The following is a 20,627-nucleotide window of genomic DNA, read 5'->3' on the forward strand; positions in this document are numbered from 1 at the left end:
TATGATTCCTAATGTTCTCAAAGGTGTGGGAAGTCTAACAATTCGCACTTGATCGCGGTGGACAGCCTAACCTTTCTCGTTCCGAAAGGAGACCCGCAACCTGTAGTCGGTTGATGACCTCAAACCATCTCTGAGAAAAAAGGACGTCGGTTTGACGGATATATAATGACGAGATACTATAAGGCTCGTCACTTGCTCTCAGACTATAATCCAAGATAAAGCGTCGGCCATTGTGGATTGCGCACGCGTTCGTGTCGACCTTCCGCGGTAAAAGCTGCGGGGGCAATGATTGTGGGGCAGTAACCGCGGGGCACTCGCAGTGGGGCAATCTCCAGCTATGCACTCTATGAAAGCGTTGGGCATTACGCTCATTGTGGTCATTGGAGTTGGTGTAATTGCAGGTAACATTTCCACGAATCACATATTACACGCTTTATATTAACTTCACCTGTATGTCTGTAACCGACTCCTTTGGACTTCATTTTGTCCCCCTTCAAACGGTCTGATTTCGTTCAAACTTTGTAGATATATTGAGGATCGGTGACAATGCACTAATTTGATAAGATAATTCCATTTTTTAATATGAAAAATAGGATTGTTGTTAGTTTGTATAAGGCAGGAATGATGTTAATTTTAATTTCCCAACCATTTTCTGTAGGAGATTTTTCTAATACTTACAAATTTGACTGTATTTATATTGGATTATATGGTATGATGGTATTTATTTGGTTATTATTTTGGATGGGTAACCGATAAATTTTGAAACTAAAAATCACGCTTTTATAAATAAACTAAACTAAAAGGTAGAAATTAGTTTGGATATTTATACCAAGCGTGTTTTTTTAGTTATTTTTAACTAGTAATTTATTTTTTACTTCGTTTTCGTTGTAACGTGGTTCAGAAGATCAGTACTTAGTAGAATTTATTGGTTTATATAATTTATTAACTTTAAATAATCTGTGAATAAATAAATAAAATCGAAAGTATAAACGAAATAATATCCCTGTATAAATGTAAAGATAACTCTCATAATATTTGCTTACGGTGATATTTTTCTATTAAAATTCCACGTCAAATATATTATGAGACATTATTGCTGGAAAATTATATATGCCTAAATTTGTAGCATCGTATCCTGTCCATCGTATCCTACTAATATAATATAGTTCAACAAAATACGCGTGAAACCATAAACGCTATCACGTATAATTTGACAAACCTTTTTTTTTTGATATAGCACCTTACACCGAACCTAAAATTAGTTGTTTACCGTCGATCTGTTAACAACCAATATGCTGGTTCGCTTATTGATCAGCGTTCCGTAAAGGCCATTTACATTATAATTTGCAAATCTAATGTTTTACAGGTGCCATAACATGGGCGGTCATAGCAACGAGGGAGCCCGCACCTCCCCCCCCGGAACTAATCGACCTCGATTGGTGGCAGCACTGCGTCCTTTACCAAATCTACCCTCGGTCCTTCAAGGACAGCGATGGAAATGGCATTGGTGATTTGAAAGGTAACCCTTTTGCCCATCAGCCTATTGATGTTTCTTTTTTTTATTCACCTGGTGGTGTAGTGTGTAGTGGTAGTGATGATGCAGTGTAAGATGGCAGTGGCCTAACCTGTTAGGGAGTAATATATCCTAACCTAATCGGTTTCTACGCGACATCGCACCGTACACTAAATCGCTTAGCGGCACGTCTTTGTCGGACCAGACCAGAGAAAAATTCAGAACGTATAAATTCCTGAAATCCCCTGCCAGGAATCGAACCCTTAAATTCACAGCGCTCATCGTTGCGCCAGGGAGATCATCATATTGCCATGCCCATCTCTCGTAGAGACACCCTTTACACACACACAACTGTTGGCTAAAATAAGGTGGATAAGTTGGCTTGATGTCTATTCCAACTTGGATTTTTTCTTGTGTTGGTAGTACCGGCTATATAAAAGCAAGGTACGACCATCAATGAGATATGTTGCAAAAACTGCAAAAGATATTCTTTTTGAGGGATTTCGATGCGTGCGATGCGTGAAAGGTAAACGTTACGTCAAAATGTCGGGATTAAGTCGGAATTGCCGGAATTGTTTCTGAACCATAAGTTAGCGACCATATGGGCCCCAAAAGAGGGCTCAGAGTCATTCAGCGGGCGATAGATAGAGCTATGCTCGGACCTGCGTGATCAAATCAGAAATGTGGAGATTCGTAGAAGAACCAGACAGAGTTACCGACATAGCTCAACGAGTCGCGAAGCTGAAGTGGCAATGGGCGGGGCACATAATTCAGAGAAAGGATGGACGTTGGGATCCTAAGAATGGCAGCCCCGCACTGGTAAGCGCAGCTTTGGTCGAACCCTAACGAGGTGGACAGTAACAAAGCGGCACAAAACTGTGGAACTTGAAACTCCCTACAAAAGACCTATGTCCAGCAGTGGACGTCTAGCCGTTGATATGACGATGATGATGATGTCGGAATTGTTTCTTTAAAGTTCTAAAAACAGTCCGCGATAATATACGACTATTTTTTAAGGTTGACACAAACGCAGACGAAGTCGCGAGGGTCCGGTAACTATAAATTGGAAGGTACACAATCTCTCGTAAGCCACGGTAATAAAATATGCTGGGAAGATATTTCAGGGAGACATAAGTCAAATTCAAAATCACTCGGCAAACTTGGAAATGGATGTTAAGAGTTTGACAGAATTAAAAAGGGAGATTTCAAACTAATCATGGTAAAATCTGCTCAGCTCAGAGTAGAAAGTGGCAAAGTGGCAGCGCCAATTTTAGACGGAAAAGTTAGAACTTATACCAATCGTTTAATGAAAAAGGTACCTTTGGTAGAGCTATTGTAATTTACTAAAATTATCACTTAATATTTGATAATTGTTTGCCCAGATTTAAGAACATACATAACATGCATTGTGTTCAAAAACAGTGAAAACGCCCTGCACACGTCACTTCACACACGCTAAATTCGTATTCCCATTTTATAGATCAACGCTTAGAACATTAGAGGTACAATTATTGCTAAATGTTATGAGTGAGGTGTGGTATATGATGCTTCAACATTAGTTGTGTACACGGTTTCTGTGTGTTCTTAATTCTATGCTTGTTTGTATAGAAGCAGGAAACCATTACAACATTCCGGTCGACGTAACGTAACCACTTTTGTGTTGTACAGCAAACTGTCTACAAAATAGTTATAATGGCGACCGGAATATAATAACGGAATCGATTTAACATTCGCCATTATCACTCGCCTTTGTCACGATTTGGTAGGTATTTACCTAAAGCCGCAAATGTTAGCTGTCCGCCCGTAGCACCGAACTTGGGATTATAATTATCATCGCAATTGATGTTATTGGCTGAATTGATTATACTCTTTGCCACTACGAATATTAACTAATCTTCTATATATATAAAAGAGAATGTGTGTGGGTATGTTCCGTATAGGCTCCGAAACGGCTGGACCGATTTCAATGAAACTTTCAGGGAATCTCCGGATTGACCTGGCGAGTAATCCTGTACAGTTTGGTGACGATCAGAGCACTCCTATTTTTGAACTGTCAAACGGTCAAATACAGCTTTTATTTACTATGATGATATTCTATTGTTGGGTGTACGTGGGTTTAGATAATGATTTTCTCCCGCTCGAGAAGAGAATAGAAGAAAATGAATACGGAGAAAAATAAATGATTTAATATATTATGAGACTTAAATTAAAAATTTTATGATGTAAGTTTTTTAAATAAAATAAAGCAAAATCTAGCCCGGCGAAGCGGGCTGGGTATGCTAGTAGTAAAGAATAGTGAACGATGAATAAGGGAGACTGGGGTAATAGGGTCTCCAAATAGAGACCACGTTTCAACAAACTGAATGTTGCGTATCCTATTAATTGAGTAAAGATAACCCGAAAAGTAGTATAGCATCTTCTGGATGCAAGATAAGATCAATGAGATATTATGATTAAGTAATTTCTGTATTGACTTTTTTTGAATCACAATTTTGCAGCATCAGAGAAACTGGCAACCGAACTAGATTATCAGATTATAAGGAAATTGTTTAGCCACCTCTTCGAATAACTTCGTATCAAAGCTTAAATCTAAGCTGGCTTTATAACTATTAGTCTTAAATTATCTGATATAATAAGCATTTACTGCTAAGACAGTTCTTGAGATCTCAAGACCAACTTTGCAATCTCACCTAAGGCATGAAAAAATTCTGCCTAGAAGATTCTCTCTTTATATAAATGCACTTATTTATTTATTGTAAGCGATAATAGCGCATTGGGTAGGAGCTCAACTTCACTTTCGGAGGGATTGAGTTCGAATCCCAGCACACCCACCTCTAAATTTTCTCAGTTATGCGCGTTTTAATTAGTTCAAATATCACTTGCTTCAACGGCAGGGAAAATATCGCGAGTAAACCTGCATGTCTGAGAGTTCTACATAATGTTCTCAAAGTTATGTGGAGTCCACCAATCCGCACTGGGTCAGCTTGGTGGACTTAGGCCTTAACCCCTTCTTATTTCGGGAGAGAACCGTGCTCCGTAGTGGACCGGTAATGGGTAGACATTGGAGAAGATTGCTCCACATACCTTTCTTATCATCTACAAGAAATGTAAAGTGTAAGGTGATACCGTTTCCCAGATAAATATTTAGAGAAACTCTAAGCAGTTCATGACAAATATTTCTCTTCAGCTTCAGTTTATACCAGAAGCATATCATACAATGCTCTGGGACTTATGGACGTCCATAAAATTAACTTTTGCCTTTTATCGTTCCAGGTATCACCTCACAATTGGAGCATTTCGTGGAAGCTGGAGTCGACGCCATGTGGATGAGCCCTATATTCGAATCCCCCATGGTGGACTTCGGCTATGATATCAGCAACTTCTATGAAATCCACCACGAATACGGCACTATGGAAGACTTCGACAATTTACTCAGGAGGGCCCATGAGTTAGGTAAATTTAAATAAATCCATTACAGTAAAATTTTGAAATATTATTTGTCTTCCAAATAAAAACTAAATTATTAATTGCACCAGTTACGAGTATGTGAAATAAAACAAGAATTAGGTCAGCATTTCGTATATACTCGCAGCAAGCTAATTTTTAAATTCGACGCAAAACGACGGGGTGTTATAAGTTTGACGTTTCTATGAGTTTGTGTGTGTCTGTCTATGGCATCATATTTCCGGAACAGATGAACCGATTTTGAGTTTGTATTTTTGTTTGAAAGGTAAATCAGTCCGGAGTGTTCTTATTTTTGATATTTGAAATTGAAAATCGCCTCAACAAAATTACGGATTACAATTTTTTCTACAACTCCTTCAATATGGGTATAAAATTAAAATGGAATATTATTGTTTATGACTAATTACAAATACAAGATGGCCGCCACCAAAAAATGGTAAATTATATATTTTTTTTCATCTGCAATATAGGTATCAAGTGGGGGTTTCTTAAATTTTCAATGTATTGATTAAAAAAATGCCTTTTATCATCAGGTACGCGGGTAACCAATGTATGATTTTATAACATCGGAATGCATATTGTTACATGGGTTATTTTAGATCTCGTCTTGTAAATTGTAGTGTGTTTGTTTGTTTGTCCTATCTTTACGCCCTAACCAGATTACAAATATACTTGATTTTTGGTAAGGACGTAAGGAAAACAAACTGTTCTCACAGGATATGAAAAAAACCGTAATAAACAACTAGTCTTATATAGTTTGATAAAGTTAATTATATAAACAGGGCCCATCAAAATCCATTTTGCGTTTACATTAACTAATCAAATTACATTTCCTTGAGGAAGATTTGCACGATTGCTTGTCATTTTATACCACTTTGATCTTGGTACTAATTTTGTCTTTGAGGTGAAGGGAGTAAATCAGCGGTAAATCAATTTGTACTAATGGTTCCCCGCGGCTTTGTCCGAATTCTACTTGTTTAATTTTGAAGTTAGTTTTGCCTATACAATTTGACATCTGCTATTGGACACAATATACTGCAAACCTCCGCGTCTCATTGCCCATACAATAATGAATGAACGTATTGTTCATATCTATCTAATTTTATAATTAAAAAGTTTACGTTCGTTTTATATTTCTCCATACGAAAAACTTTTTTATGTTCAAAATGGGTTATCTAACATTGAGTTTAATACAGTGATGGTTTATATATGGTGTCTTACAAAAATACCAACAACAAAATCTTGAAGAAAAAAAAAACTTGGTATCTTATTACAACTAGGTACGAGTACGTCACTTGATGATTGGTCGTAACAACGATCTTAATTAATTTCTTAAGATCTTTATTTAAAAATCATCTTTTGACCTTCAGTGAAAAAATATTAAAGGAACATTTTTTTCGCTACAGATTAAATATCAAAGTAATAACACCTCCTTGGGATTAATTACATATACATCGATAACTATCTCCGTATGCTTGTGTTTTCATTATCAGGTTTTATTTATTGATAAGCAAGTATTTGCCTTATATTATCTGCGCACATGCTATAAATCAAAAATATTATTCCCGAAACAGATTATATCGACATGGTATCTAGTTCTGTTGACGTTATTTTTGCATGATAACTTATTAAATCAACGATTAGAATCAATAAATGATACAACTGTCCTAATTTATTAAAACTTATGATTATCAGAACATTTCCTCCTGAGCTTTATCTTATCTTGTTTTGATAGAATGCTTATATTAGTTGTATTTAGCTGGTACACAAATGATTTCGTATCTTTACCCCACGGTTTTATGATAACTGGATAGTGGGGTTGTGGGGAAGTCATGTAAAACCTTTCCTCTGGCTATGTAGCGAAATATTAAAAGTCAAAGACACCTGGTATTCAATGCCTGCCTTGGGAGGGTTTTCATTTACACGTTGTACAATTACTTAGTATATAAATAGTGGGATGCATAGGTTGACAATCGAAGTAGGTGTAAAGCAGGCGTATAGAATTAAAAAGAAAAAAAGCTCCACAAAATATAAATAACTGTAAGGTGGGCAGTGCTTGAGTGCATATATTACGCACTAGTTTTTGCCTTCGGCTTCGTTCACGTGGAAATTTTGAAGTGTATATCTTATTTGCAAAAAAAACAAATAAATCTTTACCACGAGATCCATACATTGTTCCAGAATAAGCAGTAGCCTATATTTTGTCATCCAGATCCGTTCAGCCTTTTTGGCATCATTATGTTAAAAAAAATCCAACCAAACTTTCGCATCCTACCTATAGATAGTCTAAAATATTGAAAAGTCCTCATCAAGTAAATAGTAGTAGTATCAAAAATCAAGAAAACAAACATTGTTTTATGTTTAGGTATCAAAGTTCTGCTGGACTTCGTTCCGAACCACGCCAGCAATGCGTCCGAATACTTCATAAAGTCTGAAGCCATGGAGACCGGATACGAAGACTTCTTCGTGTGGGCGGACGCTTTGCCGGACCCCAACAACGCGTCCAATAGACTTCCGCCATCAAACTGGGTAAATCATTATCCTCAACCTATGTCTGGTTACTACCCTACCGACAAAGACTTGATGTAAAACGATAACAGTACGATGTCACGTAGAAACCATTTTGAATATTTAACTAGTCTTGACTGTCCGTCAAACAGGTTTTTTTTCCAAAATTGGTTTAGCTGTAAAGACGAGTACAGGTAGCAAATTATATATTTGTAAATCCCCCGGGAACGTTACGCTGGTGCTATTTCGTTTTAAACATTGCCATATGTCCATCCATGCCATACGTGCAAATAGCTGAGCCGCATATAGCTAACAAACTAATATGCAAACACAGACGCATTTATAATATTAGTATTGAAAAAGTAGGAACAGTTGTCAACACCTATCTTCTTAAAGCGGAGGTCGTACGAGGCAACTAACTGTATAGATAATATAACGGAAAACGGGCAGCAGCGTCCTCTATGCAAATACTATCTACTGCGATCACAATCCCGTCTGCCCAGCGTGATAGGTAAACAATACGTTGAGACAGGTTTTTTGTCGAGCATTGGATCGTTATAAGCTATTTATGACGTTGGTTTAATTACTAATTACACCTAATTTGTTCAGGTCAGCCAATTCGCTAATTCAGCGTGGGAATGGAGTGATGTGCGTCAACAGTATTATCTGCACCAGTTCGCCATCGAACAACCTGACTTCAACTTTAGGAACCCAGCAGTTAAGGACGAGATGATAAAAATCATGAAATTCTGGCTTGACAAGGGCGTAGATGGATTCAGGGTGGACGCCCTTCCCTATATGATGGAAGCAGGTAATTCCAACCATGGTCTAGTCTCCACAAAGGTTTTGAGTTCACAAAAGGGGTAAACACATGTTGGAAACTTTTGACGTCCGCCTTGGCACAGTGCTGAGCGATGTGATCTTATATGCGGAAGTTGGGACTTTATGAGTTCTGAATTTTCTCTGGTCTGGTGGAAGAATTCGGCTGTGTCTAGTGTATAACCCTACTAAAAACATCGTGTCGCAAAGCGATTAATCGTTCTGGTATGAAAACCAATAAGGTTAGCCAGATGTCAAGAGCTAATAACATTATCTACCTTCGTGTGAGAGTTCAGTTAAAATAAGTTCAGCGGTTTCGGGGATAAACCAAAACAAATGTTAGGCAGAGATTCAATTTATTCTTTCGTTAAAAGTATCTTCATGAGCGATATAAGTGGTGATAGCCTAGTGGTGCTGGAATCCCATCACGCACCCTTTTCTAAGTTATGTGCGTTTTATTTTAAAATATCACTTACTTCAACGGTGAAGGAAAACATCATGAGGAAACCTGCATGTCTGAGAGTTCCACATATTTTTTTCCAAAGCATGTTCAGACCGCCAATCCGCACTGATCTAGCAAGGTGGACTAGGGCCTTGTGGGAGGACCTTGTTGTGTGTCGGTATTGGGATGACATGATGATGATGACTTTCAAACAAGACACACGTATGTCATTAGAATCCGACATTTCTATTTTATTTGTTTGTATTTTTTTCGGGACTTTTGTCCTTGGGAAAAGTATAGGTGAGTAAATAAATATATAAATAAATATATATTCTTGTTTGTATAGATGAGTAAATAAACTTGACAGCTAGAAAATGATATTTGTATACATATATATGATACTTTTTCCAGACCCTGCAGACCACGGTGGTCGCTATCCAGACGACCCGTTAAGTGGTCTGGCGGAGTTCAAGCCCCATCAACTGGGGTACACCATTCCGCTCTATACGAAGGATCTCATCGAGCTGTATGATGTTGTGTACGAATGGAGAGAGTTTATCGATCAATACCAGAAAGATAAAGGCGGGGAGACCCGGTAAGCAGATAAATATCCCAATTGCGAGTTCTATAGTTTTCTATCTGAGTATAAGGTCGTGGAATCGATTCGATTTGGATAAAATTTGTCATGCATGTAGCCTTTGTGGTAGGAAAGAACGTAGGCTAAATTTTATTCTGATTCCTAAAGTAGTTCCTAAGGGAAAATTGTTTACGAGCCAAGCCGCGGGCAGACATCTTTGAAATTAGTATTCATGTCACCTATGCTATGAAAAAGGACACATACTTTCTATAGCGATATCGTATAGTTCCCGTGGTGAGAAACTTTAATCCACGAGAAAGAAGTCGCGGGTATCAGCTAGTTAGTCATAAAAATATTCATCAGTCATCTACCCATAACACAAGCTACGCTTACGTAAACGATTAAAACTAAAAATTTTCAAGGACTAGGATATTTTGAATAACAGCTTAAATCCAAGAAGATTTCTCTTGAATGTGAGATTAATCTAATTAAGAAAATTCTGTCTTGGTACTTGTAATAAAGGGTCACGCTAAAACTCTCTTTGTTAACATAGGGCTAAAGAAGAACTTAGGTGATAATTTTCCGTTTTCATTAACTTAAAACTAAAGCTACGAAGTTTTCCGAAACACTATATTCTAAGATGAAGCCCAGCCAGGTGTTCTACATTGAGTCTAGTTTATTTCATAAATCTAAGCTGTAATCGTTGTATTTGCAAGAGAGCAATAATAATATTATTTAGGGTACCAATCTAAACTAAAACCGCTTCAGATTTGTTTTCCGTTTATGCGTCCCTGGTATTATATTTGAACCATTTTGTTATGGAGATAAAACATTCGACGATAAAACTTTTAATAAGGATCTTATAACTCGGGCACGCTTTAGGATCTTATTACTTAAGAAACACTTTTCGAAGTGAGACTAGGTTTCTTGTGTCAAACTTCAGGAGTATAAAAACTAGTTAGAGACCCTGTAAAATACATCGTTGTAGAAACTTCGTAAGTTAAACGATAATGTTATAGTAATTAAACATTTGAGTTTGACTCCTTTAACAATGAAATGTACAGTGTGCCATAAATGATTCACCAAATTATTTATTTATTATTAATGTACCGAAAATTGTGATTACAAACATAAGTATATGAAGTTAACAAATGAAAGCAGCCAGCTACTCCAGGATGTGAGTAAGATTATTTTATAAATCTAATAAATTGATTAATGGTTAATTTTTATAATTTATGATAACTTCAAAAAATATACAATACATCTATCATACTAATACATAACAATCAAATAATAAATATTAATATATAATATAAATTATTTTATCTATCTAAAGCTTTCGATTGTGTTGATCATAAAACCTTGCTTCTTAAGCTAAGCCACTATGGTATCCAAAACGTTGCACTAAATTTGGTTGCCTCTTATCTCAGCAATAGAACCCAAAGAGTTTGCATAAATGATGCAAAGTCTCAGGGTTCAAATACCTCAATGGGTGTCCCACAAGGCTCGATTTTGGGTCCTTTTCTATTTTTAGTGTATATAAATGATCTACCGTACCATGTCAGTGGAACATGCGACATTGTATTGTTTGCAGATGATACATCTCTAATTTTTAAGACTGATAGGAGTAAAGATAACTCTGACGAAGTAAACCGTGTTATGTCGCATGTGTCGCACTGGTTTACAGTTAACAACTTACTTTTAAATGCAAAAAAAACAAAGTGTGTCGAATTTATCTTACCAAATGTAAAGAAAATTGATAAAAATATAATGATAAATGGTGAATCACTAAAAATAGAGACTTCCACAGTTTTTCTGGGCGTGACCTTGGATAATAAGCAACAGTGGGGTGCCCATATAGATTCACTAGCGGGTAAACTAAGCTCGGCTGCCTACGCAGTTAGAAAAATTAGACAGATTACTGACGTTGAAATAGCTAGGCTAGTTTATTTTGCGTACTTTCATAGTGTTATGTCCTATGGAATCTTGTTATGGGGTAAAGCAGCTGATATCGAAACTATATTTATATTGCAGAAAAGAACTGTACGGTCAATATATAAACTTAAATCACGCGAATCCCTCCGTGAGAAGTTTAAAGAAATAAAGTAGCTAAATACTTACTGTAGCTTCACAATATATTTATAACAATATAGTATTTGTAAGACAACATATTAGTCTTTATAAATAAAAAGTGGACATAAACAGTCGACTTACAAGAAATGGTCATAAATTAGTGTCATCTGCATATCGTCTGCGTAAGGTACAGGGATCATTTGTGGGATTGAGTATACGCTTTTATAATATGATTCCTAAGGTGATTTTGGACCTGCCAATGCAGAAGTTTAAAGAATTTGTTAAAACACATTTATTAGAGCGAGGTTACTATAAAATTGATGATTTTTTTAATGACAAGGTTGCTTGGAAGCATCCGGCTCCGCTTTCAGCTCTCACAAGATAGAAAAATGAATGTTAAAATACAAAATGTAAATTGTTGATGTTGGAAAAGAGCAACTGCTGAGTTTCTTGCCGGCTTCTTCTCGGTAGAATCTGCCTTCCGAACCGGTGGTAGAATCACTACAAACAGACAGACTTGACGTTTCAAAAGTGCTTATATTAGGCCTACTTGAAATAAATGAATTTTGAATTTGAATTTTGAATTTATTAATATAATTATATACCTAAATACATTTCTTAAGCAATGCATTAAAACATGTCATTCACAAAATTTCAAAAACGATGAAATTCTTAATACAAGATATTCATTTATTTCAAGTAGCCCTAATTTAAGCACTTTTGAAACTTTAAGTATGTCTGTTTGTAGTGTCACAGATGACATAGGTAAAGATGTAGGTCTCCTTCACTACACTACAGGGCACGGGTCTCCTCCCACATTGAGAAGGGGTTAAAACCGTCCACCACGCTGGCCCAGTGCAGATTGGTGAACCTTGCAAGTATAGAAAAACCTAACTAAACCTTCTGAAATAAGTTCCGTTGGCAGTATAAAGTAGCCTAGATTAGTATTAGACTCTTAGCAAAGTATATACCTACCTATACTCAAAGATGTAAAAGCTGGTCAAAAAATAGCTGGAAGGAATAGGCAGAAACGGACAGACAAAAACATATAACTTGTGTTTGGTTTACGACATTGTTCTAATATTCATAGGTTGATGAGGGCTTATTATGTAATCCATATTTGATAACCTGTTAGTCCGCCATACATAAGGAGTTGTTTGTATTTAATTTGCTTTGCCTTTTACGACGGTTAGTCAGAAAATACTATAGCTATATTTGTTACGGTATAGAACTGATTAAAAAAAAATGGTATGATAAAAAGACAGTGGGAATTCTGTGAATGATTGGTCCTGAAGCTTGGTAATATATAAATTATTGTTATGAAGCTGTGATAGCCCAGATGGTAGGAGAGGAGAGGCCGAGATCGAGGGACAGCGTGATAGACTACGGGTTTAACTTCTCATTGTATGCGGAGACCCGTGCTATGTAGTGGGCCTGTAAATCGGTTGATATGATAATGAAATAATGTACTCTATATATAATATGTGTAATGTAATAAGAAACTCATTTCGTTCTACATATCTTTATACTTATGATTGGTTCACATTTAAAGTCTGATACAACTAAATAGCAATAATAACATAATTATAAATTAGTAAAGATATCCGTGCCCAAATATGTGAGCTAAACAAAAGCCGCGAACAGGCAAATTGCGTCGGCTACTTAACAAGTTTATGCCAATGATGAAAAAAAAATTAACCATGATTTCTATTTTAATCTTAACATATGTTTTCAGTGTGATATTCTCGGAAGGATACGCCAACGTCTCCATGACGATGCTGTATTACGGCAACGAAGACGGAGACATCGGCGCTCACTTCCCGTTCAACTTCGACTTCATCCGGGAACTGTCGGACGAATCCACTGCGCGGGACTTCGCGTACACCGTCTTGAGATGGCTGACCTATATGCCCGCAGGCGCTGTTCCTAACTGGCAGGTATGTTTAAGTAAAGTATTTCTTTTTTTATTTTATTAACCCCGACGCACAAACGCCGGGGTGTTTTAAGACGACGTTTGTGTGTGTGTTCGTATGCATGAGTGTCTGTTGCATCGGTTTCCTAAACAAATTAAGCGATTTGTTTGAGATTTCTAAGTTTGAAAGATGAATCAGTCGGGAGTGTATTTAGCTTTGTTTTCATGAAAAACGATCTAGAATGACAAAATGGCGGATTACATACTTTTACATATTTCAATTTCTTTTTATTGTAAAGATAAAAAATAACAAAAGCATTGCATGCATTCAAAAAGAATCCCCCTTTTTTATTTTATTTGCTATTTTTCTATTTTATAAACCTACTTTATACGAAAGAAGAAAGAAAAGACATTTTAGAAAACATAGACTTTATATCGCAAAATGTTATGGAGTTGTTCTTAAGAAGCCACGACAATGTTGCAGCAATGTTTCCTAAATATAGTATAAATAATATAGCATACACTTTCTACCTATAAACAGGAAAGTAAACTTGATAACTCTGAAAACTTCTTATGTGCTGTCCGACTAATAACTCATCAAATATGAATTACATAATAAGGTCTCATTAAGCTATAAATATTATAACAACGTCGTACGCAAACACACGTTCTACAATTTCTGTCTCATGGTCTCAGTCTGTTTCAACAGGCTATTCTTTGGCAACGAACTGGCATTAACGGGACTTTAATGAAGGTATTTGCCTAATATTCTAGGCTACCTTCCATTGCCAGAAGGCCTAACAGAGCTTAGTCGTATAGATTCTGTTTGGTCTTCCTATTTTTGCGAAAAGTGTTGCAGGCTATTTCTGGGAGCTTCAACACAGATAAACCCAATCTGACACTAGCTAACAATTTTTGATATGACCTGAACATCACAATTCAATCAAACTAAATATTAAACATACTGAGTGCTACCTAGTTTGGCAATTGGATAATATTAGATAGAAGCATGCGTTACTTTGCAGAATTCATTGATGTATTATGGAAATCAAGCTTAATTTGCTATACTCCACAAAAAGTAGGAGAATCTGTATGGTGTAATTTATAATTTCTTCAATCTTTATACTCCACACACAACAGATTTTCGACAATGTACCCTCTACGCACGTTTCGCTCCGAAACCGCAGGAAATTTTGACTTTACTATAAATATTTGTTAAGAATTAATATCTGCTTTATAAGCTTAATTTTCATAATTGGACAATAGCGTAATCGTCATTGTTACCAGACTGGCAACCACGACAATAACCGGGCGCCATCGAGATTCCGCATCAACATGGTGGACGGGCTCAACTCGCTCAACTTGCTGCTGCCGGGTGTGGCCGTGACGTACCAGGGCGAAGAAATAGGTAAGAACTTTTAAAAACTGGATGCTGAACTGGATTCGGCTTTTAGACAACTCGTTTCCGACACGTCAAGTTATCTCTCAGTAAGCCGCTAAAACTGTGCCCGTAGTATGGAAACAACAAGTTCAGGGGGCAATCCTAACGAGAGGCCAGAACAGAACCTATTTAGGAATTTGATATTCCCGAATAAGATCCGTACGAGAAATAGACCTGAGACCTCCCTTCCCTCAGATAAAGAAGACGAGAGAAGAGCACTCTCCTTTAGAGTAGCTGGTTTGTGTTTATAAATTCTACCTTGTCCGAATTTTGAGACGTGCAGGTTGTCACATATTGTTTTACAGTCAATGAATTTTTATTATAGGTCCGGGGTTAAGATAGTATAGGCGCTATTATACCCCGTGCCTCGAAATTTAAGCACGCTAACGTTCGTTTTTTATTTGGTCGTGGTGGAAGATCTTTATGGCTACCTCCATACATTGGGCAGGACGACGTTTACTATAGGGGGGTATACTCGAACTAAAAACCACCATGGAATGTCCCTCTTTGGCATTACTAGACCTGCATTATGGCAGCGTGGTGATTGTATATTTCAAATCACTGTTTCTTATGGGAAACAATAGTCTGTGAATGATACATACTTGTCCTTTTTTTATACGGGTATGAGAGACGGCTACGTGAGCTGGGAAGACACAGTGGACGTCGAGGCCCTGCGACGCGGAGACAACGAGACTTACTTGCTGTACTCCCGGGACCCTTGCAGGACTCCCTACCACTGGAACAACTCCACCAACGCCGGGTTCTCCACCGGAAACAGAACATGGCTGCCTGTCGCTAAGGACTACCCAGAAATTAATCTTGCTAAGCAGAAGGACGATGCCCGCAGCCACTTTAAGGTAAACATGACAAATAAACGCAGCATAACTTCGGAATCGTAATGCAGTGTATTGTCAGATTTTAATATACAGCATCTTTCTAATGTGTGAAAAGACACTAGATAACTATTCCGATCCATTTTAGAGCCAAAGAATCCGAAAACATTTTTTTTGTTCAAAAGACACTTCCAAACCTATTTTCCGTTCTTTAACGCTTTTGTTAGCCGTGTGGCGACGGCAGATCAGAATACAGTTGTCACTACCGCTACTCTACTCATGGGTATTGTACGAGGCGACTAAGGATATAACCGGGCGGGAAAGGCCTTTAGTCCAGCAGTGGACTGTTACAAGCTATTGATGAATGCCTTCGATAATCATCTTAGTAATTAATGTTTCATGAAATATTTGTGAGCTTGAGTGAGTGACCAAGAGGTTACAAGAGGCCCTAAAATCTGACCTTCCTGGACGTGGTTTTACACAATACTAGGCTTCTGTAACTAGTGACTAGTCAGTAAAACATCGGTATTACTTAGAACAGGTACTAAGAATGTTTGTATCTTTAATAGCTCGGCAGATCAAATCTCTGCATAGAAATTGTCTCAACTATGTGGGAAAGGGTCTGTTTTCACCAGTGGACATTTTTTTTTTCTCATAAAAAAATTTGAGCCGTTACGAGACGCCTGTCAGTGCAACATCGAAATTATTTTGTACAAGTAATAGGCACAAAAGTACAGATTAGGACAGGAACTATGACATGATAAAAAAATACAATATAACGAATTTTCTCCAGAAAATGATAACTGTTTATTTAATATACATTTATTTTCTTCATATAAAAAATGTTTTAATTCAAAAATTTCTTTAAAAAGTGATAACTCAAGTATTTTCATCAACGTATAGTGCATGCGTCGCCACGGCCTGTGTCGCTACGCCAAAAATCAGGTTTACCCTCCGCCTATAGATATTTCACATCAAAATAATTGATGAAATTGGGCCAAGATAGTATGTAGGTGTGACACAAGAAAGAAGTCGTGCAACGTGCCAAACTGAGGCGAGAGTGTTAAGCCTCATCTGCCTTTAATTACACCGGCAACCACGCCCTTCTGACCCCAACACATCATTGCAATAATGCCGCTTTGTGGCGAAAGTAAACACGGAGGTACTACTTCCCCGGACGAACTCCGTCACAAAACAAACTCTATTACTTATAAATAATCAGCTCTCGCAAGATAGAATAATGGTTGTAAACTTGACTTTGATTTTCATAATATAAGTATGGATTATAAACTCCACAGGTCTATCAAACACTAATAAAACTGCGAAAAGAAAAGGCTCTCTCACACGGGGAGTTCCTAATAAGGGCGCTTTCAAACAGAACGTTCTACCTCGTGCGGTACCTGAGGACATATGACACCATCGTGCTGCTGTTCAACGTCGCAGACGCGTCCGACACCATTGAACTGAGCAGAGTTCTAAAGCTCGAGCTTCCAGCGACAGTCGTGGTTTCCAGTATCCACTCTACGAGGGTAGCGGGGTAAGTTCTGTCCTTTTTTTATAGTGACTTAAACTTCTTTAGGTGCGTTGAGCACTTTTTAGGTCAACGAAAACCTTACAATAAACTCGTGTTATTTTAATCGAACTTTTTTTTTAATAATAATGTGATAGCCTTCGGTGGTAAGGACTTCGGCTTCACTTTCGGGGGGCCGAGTTCGAATCCCAACACGCACCTCTATCTTTTCAAAGTTACGTGGGTTTTAAGTATCTAATCAAAATATCACTTGCTTCAACGGTGAGGAAAATCGTGTGGGGAATGCCTCAGAGTTCTCCATAATGTTCTCCATAAGTCCACCAATCCGCACTGGGCCAGCGTGGTGGACTACGGCTTTAAGCTTTCTCATTGTTAGAGGAGACTCGTGCCCTGTAGTGGGTCGGTAAGGGGTTGATGTGATGATGATGAATAGTAATGTAACAGAGCTACACTGCACGGCGTTCAAGGATCACGTCCTACAAAGTCCACCAACCTTAGGCGTAGGTATTAAGCCTTAGTTGCCGGTAATTACACCGGCACCCACGCCCTTCTCACCGGAACACAGATTTGCAAAAATGCTGCTGAGCGGCAGAAATAAGCTTCCACATATATACATATATACATATAGTATATACGGTGAATATATGTGTACTTTTTGGTTGAACAAAAAGCGTGAAACTCGCGTCATCGCACGCTTTGCATGAGATATGTAGGTATACTATTTATATATGAACATAGATTTAGTTTTTACTTCTATCGGCAGTCCTCGAACGGCACACGATTTAGGCGAAATATAATGTGAGTATAGTTTAACTAAAAAAAATAAACTCCCAGCCTAGATTTATATTATTTACTAAAGTATATATAGCGCGTCGACGGCTATGACATAATATTGTATATTTAACATTTTACTTAAAGAAAACTTCATTTTAAATAAAATTAGCTAAATAATTAATTATATAAATATTGTGGGTTTTTTAGGGGTATTACACAGTTACATTAAGCCCATACCCTTAATCGATTTCAGTGACAACGTACCTCGCTTAGCGGTCTTTATTGGTAGTGTGGAAGATAGCCACGGCCGAAATATCCCAACAGCGACCCAGTTTACCTGGATTCGAACCTCCTATCCAAAAAACTTACTTACTATATTTAACTTAAATTTAACTATACATATAATGTAACGTATGCCCAAACAGTTTTGGCGCAGATTTTAAAAATTACCGATTTTATTGAGAAGCTCAATATTCAACATTTATTAACGGTATAAAAGCGTTGCTCTATGAGGTATTTTTTTTATATTTTATTAAATTAAAAAAATTATAAAAAAGATATCAAAAACACGGAAAGCTGTGCGCCTCATTTCAAATCGTTAAAAATATTGACCGTGCCTTGTATATATATGGATGGAGTCTGTTTTATTTATATTAACTATTTCTACTTTTCAGAGACACAATAGATGGAGAGAACTTGACTCTAGAAGCAGGTGAAGCGATTGTTCTGAGAGCTAAACCTGTATCATGACGTCATTAACAATCTTACTTTATACTTTATATTTAGATTATTTAAAAAAGCAAGTATGTAAATATACTATAAGCGGCCGTGTCAAATGTAAATAGATTTTTATTCTTTTCGTACGTACTAAAATTATTATAAGGTTTCTGAATAAAAGTTGTGTTTTTTTAACAACTCTATTGGATCATCAATCATCATCAGTAAAGCCAAAGTCAAAATATTTTTATTCAAGTAGGCCCATAGCTGGCACTTTTGATGCGTAAATTGCATGAGAATTACACAGTACTGAGATGATGGCGATAACCATATTCGTAAACTTAAAACTATAGCTACGAGGGTTCCAAACGCGTCCTGATCTAAGAAGAAGCCTACAAAAAACTTAGCCGGGTGTTTTTTTATTGATTTTTTGCTATCACCATCTCACATTGTCCTTTAAAATTATTATACTAGCAACCTGGTTAGAGCAGTAATTCACACCCAAGCTTTTTATCGATTACGTAGTCTTTACACAATACTACAATAGGAATTTTCTATAACCTTACGTTTCCTACAAACTTTGAACTTTTTAAGAGACATCTCCAAGATGTCAATGGGTAGTTTATCGTAGAATTGTATGCCAACTAAACTGGATGAATTAAAATATTCAGAACGTCATGTATTAGTGCGTAATTTTGGTTGAGTTGTTTTTATAAATTCTCTTGCTGACAGGCGCTATATTACGACCCTTGAAATACCTAGGAGATAAGTTTCTAACCCTCATTACAGAAACGTACCCATAAGGGCCCTAAGCTTGCAGGGTTCATGCGGATTTAGAGGTCAAGCCGTTACCTTGGCACTCCAGAAAAAAAACCTTTCAAGAAAATATTTACATTCCCCAAGGAGATTTTATAAGGTAAGGTAAGCCAATTTAGCGAACCAGTACTGGAGTACCGACAAAAACGTAAAAAATAATAGCCTGTCTATATAATTTAGCTGTGTCAATAAATGTGAATATTTGTAATATTTTTTCTCGTTGTGAGAGTTTATTACTCAATCCCGTATACACAGCGACAGGCGTATACAGGCGACCTGGGAGCTGACGGGTTAGTAGTCGCTGCAGTTCTCGTTGTATTTAGTCGCGTCGTACGACACCTGAAGGTGGAGGGGAGCTGACAACGGTATTCTGATTTGCCGCTACCACACGGCACAGAGTAAATAATAATACAAAGTAATAATACCCATTCATAGCGAAGAAGCAGTTTAGAATTTGTGTAAGACTAACCTAACCTGTTGTTACTTTTACACTTTTAATTTTAAAAAAAATCATAGCACGCAAAATGAAGGCAAAATTGGAGCCTTTGCCAAAATTACAAGAAACTATTTTAACTTTAATTTTGAATTTCCTGCTTTGAACAAACAATGCAATAAACGTTTTAAGAATATCACGGTTGCTTTGAAGATCCAGCTACCTGGCGTTATAACGTGAAATGTTCCTATTACATAGTTGGGAATAGCTGGTTCAAAGTAAAACTTCGGGGAAAGCAGAGCTGTAAACATATTTCGTGAAGTTAGCGGATAGGTTCACATCAAACGCTGTATGGCATAGCTTAGCAATCATACAGTTCAGAAATAAACGTGCCTACTACTCATAAGTAGTGTGTCACTACGTAAAGTGGTCAGGTTATATCCCTCTGAGTATGAGATTAATGTAGGCGCTTGGAAGATTAGGAAATTCAATGATAAATGCTGCTAGCTTAGTACAAGGTACTCTGTGGGATTCTTATTTTTTGCCTGTTAGGTGAATGTACCTATTTGCTTATGTGTATAGAAGTATTTCAGTATGTAAACTATAAATACGGATTTTTATTTTGTGCGATTATAATTATTTTTCAAAGATTTCAAACAAGGCGCTAGTTTTGTACGTAACGTATGGATGTATAAACTTTAAAAAACGTTCACTAACAAGTGACCTTAAATTTTGAAAACTTTGATGACCTCCCTAGCGCAACGGTGAGCGCT

The 20,627-nt window shown here is 37.0% G+C and overlaps 2 protein-coding genes across 3 annotated transcripts in view; one reads left to right on the forward strand and one right to left on the reverse strand.

Annotated features, from left to right (window-relative positions):
• Positions 1-20,627, reverse strand: part of LOC120637261 — a 116,968-nt gene that overhangs the window by 67,178 nt on the left and 29,163 nt on the right. The window lies entirely within an intron of this gene.
• Positions 285-18,651, forward strand: LOC120637258 (maltase 1-like). 2 transcript variants are annotated; one of them, XM_039909000.1, is made up of 11 exons: positions 285-401; positions 1,367-1,519; positions 4,787-4,966; positions 7,344-7,507; positions 8,096-8,297; positions 9,159-9,342; positions 13,133-13,334; positions 14,597-14,717; positions 15,372-15,607; positions 16,882-17,120; positions 18,563-18,651. In XM_039909000.1, the coding sequence occupies exons 1-11, from the start codon at positions 338-340 to the stop codon at positions 18,636-18,638; spliced, it is 1,821 nt and encodes a 606-aa protein (XP_039764934.1). In that variant the 5' UTR covers positions 285-337; the 3' UTR covers positions 18,639-18,651. The 2 variants fall into 2 exon arrangements, with proteins under 2 accessions (XP_039764934.1, XP_039764935.1); XM_039909001.1 differs by lacking the exon at positions 18,563-18,651 and having other exon boundaries at positions 16,962-17,045.

This window comes from Pararge aegeria, chromosome 3, assembly GCF_905163445.1.
Source record: "Pararge aegeria chromosome 3, ilParAegt1.1, whole genome shotgun sequence".
NCBI classification, from domain to species: domain Eukaryota; kingdom Metazoa; phylum Arthropoda; class Insecta; order Lepidoptera; family Nymphalidae; genus Pararge; species Pararge aegeria.